Raw genomic sequence first — 10,091 nt, 5'->3', positions numbered from 1 at the left:
ATCAGTCTCCAGGTTTCTTTCGAGGTTTTAGCCTGCCCGAATCTATTTGCAAAGAACATCTTTTTAGCATTCCTGACCTCAGAAACCGCCAGATTCCTATATATCCTAAACTGTTCCTTGTGGTAGGCCCCATTTGGTCCTGTCCTCTTTCTAGAATGAAGGTCTCTCAAGAATAAAGTATTTTTAATTTTGTCATCAAACCATAGAGGGAGTTTTATGTGGACCCTTTTCTTTCCGTCGGCGCTTGTTCATTTAAGTTCTTATTTATTATTTGCTGTAGTAGAAGGCATGCTTCATTTATATTTATGGGGTGGTCAGTATTCGATAGTGTAATTAGTTCAGAAGTCGCAAGGTCCTGAGTTAAGCTCGTAATGAGGTCCGACAGGTCAAAGTTGTGATAGTTTCTTGTGGTGACGAAGTGTGTTGGTATCTTTTCATGTTTACGCTTGCGGACACATGTTACTAGATTGATCGAAATGACCTGAAATTTTAATGAGACGTGTGTTACAATCTATTCTATTATATTAAAAAGGATTCAGGCTTCTATAGTTGATAATTATTTTAATAAAACTTAATTTCCAATGTCATAATTGTAAATTAAGTACTTAATGCACAATATCTTTGTATCTAATGCCCAAAATGTCCAGAAAATTTAATTAGAGGTGTGTTACAATTTATTATATTATATATATAATTGCCGAGAAAACTTTGATCTTTTTTTCCTTTAACGAAATGTTCTTCAATTAGCGCTAAAAGAGTACGTAACTGCTTCCGTGAGCAAAATGCTTTCGATTATATCATAAGTTTATAAGATATGTTCCTTCCATAAGTATGAATGGCACTACCAATACAAGTTCGTAATGCTACTGAGAGACTTACAGTTCTCGAGATAACTAGTTCGAGAAGGAGAACGACGGAGTCACTGCAGTTCCAAATTTTTTAAACTCAAAATCAATCATATTTTCCCTGGATATACATTAAAATATTAGGGTAATTTACAAAATACCGATGTAAGTTTACTATTCATTTCAAAGCACGATTTTACCATTTTGCCAAAAATTATTATTGAATTTCCTCATTAACGATTACAAATGATCGATTCCAGCTTTTAAAGTCGATAGATATTTTAATTAAAATTAATTTCCTATGTCACAATTGTAAATTCAGTACTTACACTGTTTTCTACGATAAAAATACCAACCCCATTATATTTGTACAAAACTTGCCTTTTAGGGAGTAATAGATTATAAACCACCGGTAATCTAAGTTGGCCATGGGGAGGGGGAACACAATTTTTCTTGGTGAGTGAATCCTGTGATGTGATTAAAGAAGTATTTCAAAACTAGTATTTAATAAAGTAAATTATCAGGTTCATATGAATAGTTTTATATTTTTTTAATTAAAGCCTTTTAACATATTTTAATTTTAAACTCTCCTGGTAAATGGTACATTAATAATTTCGTATTCGAACTTTCGAAGTATCGAGTTTTTAAGCCTTTGAAATTGAAAGCTAAGCAGTAAGCACTAAGCAGCTAAGCTAAACGTTTAGGCTTAAGAAATGCCAAAAAACAAGGGTAATAATATTTTATTAAATAATAAAATATATAGGTAGCGAAGTTAATTTTCTTTTCAACTTTACAGAGTGGAGATTGTAGCCCCTCTCAACAGTCGGACGAATCCTTGTCGGAGGGAAGTGAAACTTCGACCAAAGAGAATATAGGGAGGAGTTGAAGCTCCCCGCTCCACAAGGCTAAATTACATTGTTGCCCCTAAATTATACTAGTGGTACGAGGGAGTTTCCGGCTCAGTCGCGCCACCTACGATTCCGTTAAATGTCTCAAATGGAAATGCCTCGGTACTGCGCATTGAAGATGCGCGGTAGAAAAGAGCAACAAGGTTTTCCCCTCTTTCCACTCCTCCCCTATATTCTCTTTGCTTCGACTGAGGTAGTGAGGTTCTCCCTTCAAGAGTTACACGGGCTATGAGATTGAAATGGGGTGGTAAAACTGCAAACGATCCCGATGGTAAGGAAAAATTCCACGATTAAAGATGCCAGAATTGTTTCCCTGATGTGTTATTTTTAGCCACATCGTATGATGAACATCTACGATGTGGGTCATAGTTTAGCCTGCCCTATGGCTGTTGTTGTTGTTGGCGGCGGCGTCGTGGTAGTAGTGAAAAAGTACCGCATTTTGGTGTATAAAATTTCTCGTTCGTCATTGAAGGAAGAAAATTGTGGTGAGATGATATTTTCCGTTCGTTTATTTTAAAAGGACGGGGATTATAATAGTAAGTTTAAGCATTGCATTTAATTTAACTAGTAAGGTTAAGAAATATGGCTTGTTTTTTACGTTTGCTCGATCACCGCCTCCTATATTAAATGTGGCTCGATACATTTAAAGCGAGAGAGTGGATTAGGGCATTTTGATAAGGGTAGTGCCTTAGTTTAAATGGAAGGTTTAATTTTGAAATGCAAAAGCAAGTATGTACAGACGTTATATTTGGAATGGTTTTAAGGTAGTGTTTATTATTAGAAGTTACGTCTATTTTTCCAGAGTTTTAAAAGAAGGTTCTAGCTTTTCTCCGAGAAAAATACACCGATATCAATAAAATCGATGAAATTGAACATATTTTCGCATTTAGTTTGTACTGTTGAGAGCTTCGAGGCAAATGGGGACCCAGTATTAAGATAAGTAATCAAGGTTGGAGCGCGTCCTCTATCATAAAATCAAAATTAAGTCAAAGGCAAAATAAAATTTTAATAACAATACAGTATACATACAAGAAATCATTTTCTCTAAGCATAAGTTCAAAAAATGTGTTCCGTAAGTTTGCCACTGTTTACTGAGAGATTGTTACGAAGTGAAGTAGATGAAACGTCATAAATTCTCCTAAAGCGAAGATTGGTGAGGCGCTGTCAAAGGCTTAGTAAAGAGTAAATAGGATGATGAACGGCAAAACCAAGTGTAGTCAATTCTCGCTTGTCGTTCTCGAACGAGCTCGAGCTGTAAGTCTCTAGCATTACGAAGCATAGGCAGTGTCATACTTCTGGAAAATATCTTATAAACTTATAAAAGCAACGCTTGGTCATTTCTAAATTAACAGCGACCCTGTTTGAAATTATCCACGAGATGATAGGGAGGATATTGAGGAGAGTAAAAAGCTCTACGCAGAAAATGGGTAAAGATTTTTCGGGTGTGGCGCACTCTTGTAAGCCAAGCTTCTGGGCTTCCTCATTCTGGCGTTGGAGAAATTTTCGCCATGTTGGAAAATGGTGCCAAAAATAAAGAAAAATTTCAATAACTGTGCTTCTACTTGCCCGATCCACAAGTCTCGCAACCTCTTGTCCAATGTGCACCGCCGCCAAGAGAAAGGACGCGACTTTAAATAAATTTCTCGTGGATTGGAATTAATTAAAAACAAAGAGATTTAGCAAGCTTGCTTACGGTTTATTTTTAATTTCAGTTTGACATATTTAGAAACAACTTATTCTACGTGTAGGCTTATAACTATTCCTAGCAACAAATATCCCAGATAATGTCCGCGCACGAAAAAAATTTAAAATGGATAATGGTCACAATATCACATTTATCAATTCGCGATATATACTATTAATTAATATTAATAAGAGAGTCTAAGTTGAACCCAAAGCAAAATAGACAAGGCCTAAGAACTAAACTGAACGTTTAAAATTAATGAGCAAAAACCTACGAATACCGACTTTATTTACAATTCAGAAAAGTCGGTAAACCGCAATTATACCCAATCAATATTTATAGAGGGAATTCATATATTCTTATTGCCGAGGTAAAACAGCCAATATACTGTAGATTCTATATAAAAAGCTCATGTATGCGTTGACTCTCAGACCACTACTATTAGTGGTGGTCTGAGGTTGATTATACAGTATATGCATATACTTGGGTGTACATTGACATAATTTGTCTCACCGGAACATGGTGGTCGACCGGATTATGAGTATAAGAACCTTATAGGTGATGGTACCTTTTTGCCATTAAAAATGTGGTTAGGGTTACGAGAACCGTCTAGCCTCCCAATGACAGGGCTTACACCAAAGGTTCACGCACTTGCGAGTCGATTGTGAATCAATCGCCTTATATACCCTAAATTTCCAAAAAGTGATGAATTGCTTGAATTCAAACGTCAACAATAGCTATGTTGAATATGATTTTAGGAATAAAGTTTCTTAAAAGTTAAAACGATTTGACTAGAATTAAGGTAAATTAATGAGGATTGAAATAAATGATATAAAATTACATTTATTAAATTATTTAAGAAAAATCTCTTAATTGCGTCTCGACTCGGAGAGATTTATTTTGATTTCCCAACTTGTTGTAATCTGTATTTCCAAATTTGACAGAAACGTTCGTGTTTAATTAAAATTAACTATATATTTATAAATATATACAAAAAATCGGTCTTCATCACAAGATGAAACCTTAATAGTGTTAGTTTAATTAATGTAGTGAGTTTCATTTGTGTGAGACATCATTTCGGATCAAATCAAATTTGAGTGATTTTGAAAGAAATGACTGCTACATCTCGGCATAATTATAGCTTTATTAAGGTGGCATTTCATACTATTTATGGTTGAACTTTGAAGGGTCTAAAATTTTATAAGGTTGTATAATACTTCTACTGAGGCGAAAATGAACGCGATTGTAAGTCCGATTATCCACAATTTGAAGCAGATACTGATGGTGTAAAGGCGTAAACCCTGCAACTCTTTTAAGTTAAAATCATTCTTGGCTGTACCAGAGTAAAAGTGTGGACCGAGGCACGTATTCAAAATAAACCACCGTTTCTTCTCCATGTATTGGCGTAATCCCGTCGCAGCGTACATAAGAACTCTGAAACAAGATTAAATACTCATTTTCTCAATGATAAGGAGCGTGGGATTTGGTAGTAGCGAGTGTTAAGTTCAAAATCAGAAGTGAGAATGTCAAATAATGTTGGGGAAAAATTAAAATTAAAGCATTGAAACGGTACAAGAAGATGACAGAATATTAAATTAGGATAGAAAATGATGGATAGTGTTCAGAATTGGAAAGACTTAAATTAGAAATAACGTGAAAAAGGATCTCACGCTGCTGTCCCATTGGGCCGAATGTACCATTGGACCGTATATATAGCCAAAATGTAAGTTTTTATGATCTTTAAATTTTCCACGTTATTTAACGATCTTTAATGCACTTTTTACAAACGGAATTAAAAAATGCGTCTTTTTTATTTTTGAACAAAAACACCCTTGATTTAATGCTTTTTTATTTTTGAACAAAAACACCCTTGATTTAATGCTTAGATCTATCAATGCACTTTCCTACACAAATACTGATATTGCAATGGTTAAAGTTTAATACCAATCCTCTATTGTAACCTAACCTAACCGAAGCCAACCTAACCTGACGTGGAAAAGGCAGATATTTATTGGTCAAGGCCCTTAAAGGGTATGCGAATTTACAATTTCATATCATATTTTAGCACGAAAGTGGTATTATATTACCATTTCAAGTCTCTACTTTTAAAATATCAAGTTTGTAATATAATCGAACCAAAGTGTCTATTTTTAAAATCCATTGGAAAATCACGAAAACTCAGTTTCGATATATCAACAATAGACCATGAAATAAACTAAACAAGTTGGCCCGTCGCGCGAGGCCGAAAAGGTTTTTTTCCTAAAGGGGGCTGCAAGAGGGGTGAAACTTGTTACGATGCTGGTGCTATCTAGAGAGTAAAATAACATTTTTATTGGGAACATAGGCTAATAATCGTCTGCTTCATCAATTTAGAATGTTTTCAGACTTAGGCTTAGCGTCTTTTCAAGTAGTTATTATAAATTAAACTTCATACTATCAGTGACCGGTCTAATTTATTTAATAAAATATCAAAATGAGTGTCAAAGGTGGTTCACGATGTTGTGTCAAGCTCTAAACATATAAGCAAAGCACTAGTTAGTATATACATTACTAAGCCTTGGCCCATTCAAAATATAAATCCCAAGAATGGTATAGATTCTTTAGTCTGTATAGTGCTTGAAGTTTTACAATTGAAAATAATCTTAAATTTACTCTCCACGCACTCGTCTTACCAAATACAGAACTTTTATTTTGAAATGGGACTATTAAAACTATATCCTTACCTTACAACTCCGTCCATTTTACTTCAGTCTTTCTGACTTAAAAAATATACCGCTCGCGCATGCGCAAGGGGGCATATGAAAAAAACCTTATTTCCCAGCATGCAATGTAGTACTAGCTTTGGCCGTTGAAAATTTTGAAGGGTTTTATTTCATGGTCTATTTTGTCTTCTTGAGCTTGTTCGCCTGCTTGATGACATCACTATGACGTGAAGAAAAAAAGTGCGGGAATCCTATACGCGCGAGGTATACGCGTCTCGAGCTTTGTCCATGCTTCTCCCCTGTCTAAACTCTGGGTCTGATAGCGGAGAGAGTGGCACCATCTCGCGTTAAAAAGATATGTGACGTCAGCCTACAGGGAAACGTTTTAGCCTTTCTTAAAAAGTGGATTTCAAATAATTTCATATGAAGCATTTTCAAATGAATATTGCCAAATAACCAGAAATCGGAGAATTAAAAGCTTGATATTTTTGAATTCACAGTAATTAATCCTATCTTTTGTTATATAAATCAGAAGTTTTTCAAACGAAGCTTCTCATACCCTTTAATAACTACAGCGTTTATTGTTCAAAGATCTTAATAAATAAAGGCCCGCATTTATTATGAAAAGACCTCTATGAAAATAAAAATATAACCCTAACCTTAACCTAACCCAAGTTTTCATGCTTCTAATTTAATTTTTTAAGAGTGAAATACGTACGCAAGCTAAAATAGATTATGTTCTTATTAGATAAATATGGATGTGTCAAAAAAATTCTTTAACAGCAATTTTCTGAGTTCGGATGGAGGTAAAACAAGTTTGTCTGGACCCTTGTTAAGAAAAGATCCTCTTCCAGCTCTTCGTTTATGGTTAATTCGATGGACGTCTGTATCGAAGCGGATTTATTTGAAAGTATAGATACTCAAAATTACTTTTTATAGACCATTTTTATGGGGGAATGGGGACACGGTAGCTAGAATGAGAGATCCATTTTCATATGGAAAAGGCACTATGAGTAAAGGCAAAATTGCTGTTATTGTCGTTGAAAACATCTCTTGACCCTAGTCTAGTTGTTATAGGTTTTATCTACGAGTATGGAAGACATACTGGCTTTTACAGTTATGATCTTTGAGTGTGATTGTGGTTTGTGTGGAAGCTGGATAGACGAAAATACCCTTTTAGCTAGGTGTAGTAAGACCTTAATGTACCCCAACCGTTGGTCCGTCTCGAATATTACGTTATAGCGAGTTAGAAAACATGAATACTGTACTACAATAGTACATAAGAAAGCAACACGCCCTTCCCATCTCTACCACACATACCTAATACCAGAAGTGGTATGAGACTAGAAGTGAAGGGCTCTAGCATTGGTAATAGATCCTGGCACTAGTGAAAAAATTTGAGGATTTTATGCCGCTTCCATCGCGCCTACACTACTGAGAAAAAAATTGGTTGAGTTCCAAAAACATTTCCTACCCCCTTCCCCTCAACCTAAAGCGGCCAAACACGGACGCCGCTCCTTGAATCTAGTTCGGCCGTCTACCACCGCGAGCGTCTCACGTTTTGGAGGGAAAATTCTGAAACCGCCACTAGAGGGCCAACCGTTTGTGTTTTATCAAATCAAGAATTTGGTTAGCTCAATACTTCTAGTATCATACCACTTCTGCTAATACGTAAATTGTTTTAGTTGACTTGTCTGAAATTATTATGAAGCAACTTACTTTCCCTTTCGAGGATTCAATCCAGGGTCTATCCGATACTCTTCCACTATGCCACGGTGAGACGAAAACTCCCATTGCTAAATTAACTTTTGACGAAGTATTATATAACACTATGAGCAGAAGCGCATGACATACGAAGTGATTTTCTATTATGCATAACATAGCGGCCGTCTTATACGGAAAGCTTTTACCATCAAGGGGGGGGGGGGAATGTCAGCCCCCTTTCCAACTTTATTTTTCCTCTCGCGCCGAGAAATCCAAGCGGGTGGGGTTCGGGTGGATTTTGTAGGTGCGTACGCATATATCACCGTCTAGAAATAGTTCCCCTTATTCTCGCCAGACGGCAACCCTAATAAATCGATGCAGTTCTTGTCAGTATCCCCCTTAGGTGGCTAGTGCCGACTCAAATAAAAATCTTTCCGTATGAGACGGGTCTACCAAAGAGTCTAGAAAATCACTTCGTATGTCATGCGCTTCTGCTATGAGCAATTGGTAATATTCCCAATAGAAAAATTTCCAATAGGCAGAAACGGCACAAACGGTGGGATTAAACATTATATTAAAGATATATTCGGTCGAATGGGATTCTATCCAATGGGAGAACACCGCCCTTACTGGTTTATGAATGAAATAGAATTAGAACCATGTAGAAGAACGAAGACGACTTCAGGATTGCTAAATTACAAGTTTCACTCAAGTAGGTCAGGTAAGATTTCTTTGGTTTGAGTAACTCATAAGTTTAACTATACGTAGTTCCTTTCAGAAGTCGTTATACATGCCTACCTGAGATTAATGTATCCCATTAATTCTTTGGGCAATCCTTGTCGTGTTGCCAGGCAAATTGGTTGTGGGAAATACTTAGTTCTCCCAACGTGAAATTCAACGCCATGCTCATGAGCATTCAGTATTTTTGTATCCTTGACGCAAAGTTTGCTGAGAGTTCTGAGCATGTTATTTTGGAAGGTAAATTCCACAACTTGAAAATCCACCATCTTAGTCCTCAAGTTGTAGAGATCAGTACTTTCACTTAGACCGATCGCACCATTTTTGGCGGTCTCCGCTTGTTTTAAAGGCAAAATACTTTCAAATTGTTTCAAAAAATAAAACATCATCAACGAGCAATGTCGTTTATCGCTACTGACAGAAGTCCATTAAATTAGCCTAGGAAGTAACCAAAAGCGGCGTTTAGGACTCCCCGCTCTTGTGTAGCAACACTGGACAAGGGCGACACATTCGTCACCTCGCGATAACGTCAGAACTCCGGTTTAAGTGTGACTCGTACGACAAAATTTGCTCTATTGAGAGAGAAGCAGTTAATGGCTGAAAATGAACGCTGGATGATCCAGTGGCGTCGCTAGGCCTTTTTTGGGGGCTTCCAAACTTAGCCCCCCGCCCCAAAATAATCCGTAAACCCTACCAAAAAATTGCTGTTAGCAACCTAAAATTCTGTAGCAATATATAAAAAATTTTCAATATCAAACAGTAAAATTTTGAAGAAAAAAAACAGATGGAGACAAGTAAAATGTTTCATGTTCTTTCGAAGGGAGTCCCAATAGTGTGGACTAAAAGCTAACCAAAACTAAAAATAAACCTAAGACGAGTGAAAATCCTTCATAATCGGTTCCGTAGTCCCTATCAATAAAAGGTTGTACATCTTTAAAATACGAATAATTTCACGTTGACACAAATTTACGGATAGTTTTAAAGGTCTACACATTTTCCAAAGAACCCATTATGCAATTTTTAGCCACATCGTAGAATACGATAGGCTCTTTTTTTTTTGACCCGAGCCGTAGTACTACTGGTCGGAGTTTTCGCTTTCGTTATCGTCAGATTTTAGCTTAAATGGAACCAATAGTGGTAGCTGAGCTCAGTTAGAGATTTTATTTTAATTAAAAAAATTTTCACACCGCACCCGGGAATTGAGCCCGGCTTGCTGGCGCAGCAGTAAGACACGCTACCACTGTGGGGTCGGACACTTCTAACTTTTTGTTTAGGATCTTTGAATTTTTTTCTTTTTATTTATGTGCTAATTTAACAGATAACGATGTGGTTACTATTAAGTCCCAGCCCTTGGGCCATCTTGTTTATATTAAGTTCTTATTATAACTTTAAAATAGTTTCCCCAGATTTAGCCCCCCCCCCCCAAATTTCAAACCCTAGCGACGCTACTGGCTGGATCTCTAAAGGGACTGAAAAACGCCCCCCTTCCACTGTAAAACCGAGCCCTCTC

At 36.5% G+C, this 10,091-nt stretch overlaps 1 protein-coding gene across 2 annotated transcripts; it reads right to left on the bottom strand.

Annotated features, from left to right (window-relative positions):
- Positions 1-3,428: 3,428 nt before the first annotated feature.
- Positions 3,429-8,828, bottom strand: LOC149650481 (uncharacterized). 2 transcript variants are annotated; one of them, XR_016371614.1, is made up of 2 exons: positions 5,108-6,198; positions 3,429-4,871 (listed from the first exon to the last, which is right to left on the bottom strand). XR_016371614.1 is itself a non-coding variant. In XM_089849281.1 (2 exons), exons 1-2 carry the CDS (start codon positions 8,806-8,808, stop codon positions 4,628-4,630), a joined length of 411 nt encoding a protein of 136 aa, XP_089705407.1. In that variant the 5' UTR covers positions 8,809-8,828; the 3' UTR covers positions 3,429-4,627. The 2 variants fall into 2 exon arrangements, 1 of the variants encoding a protein (XP_089705407.1); XM_089849281.1 differs by lacking the exon at positions 5,108-6,198 and adding an exon at positions 8,642-8,828.
- Between the last annotated feature and the right edge of the window lie 1,263 nt (positions 8,829-10,091).

This window comes from Phalangium opilio, unplaced genomic scaffold (assembly GCF_054372755.1).
Source record: "Phalangium opilio isolate 3A_F unplaced genomic scaffold, DU_Popi_V2 ptg000087l_1, whole genome shotgun sequence".
NCBI classification, from domain to species: Eukaryota; Metazoa; Arthropoda; class Arachnida; order Opiliones; family Phalangiidae; genus Phalangium; species Phalangium opilio.
This window is presented reverse-complemented; position numbering and strand designations above follow the sequence as displayed.

Coding starts and splice junctions, on each gene's coding strand:
- LOC149650481 (XM_089849281.1), bottom strand. CDS start 8,808: ATGCTCAGAACTCTCAGCAAACTTTGCGTCAAGGATACAAAAATACTG. Junction 4,872..8,641: donor ATGGGATACATTAATCTCAG/GTAGGCATGTAT, acceptor ATCTTGTTTCAG/AGTTCTTATGTACGCTGCGA.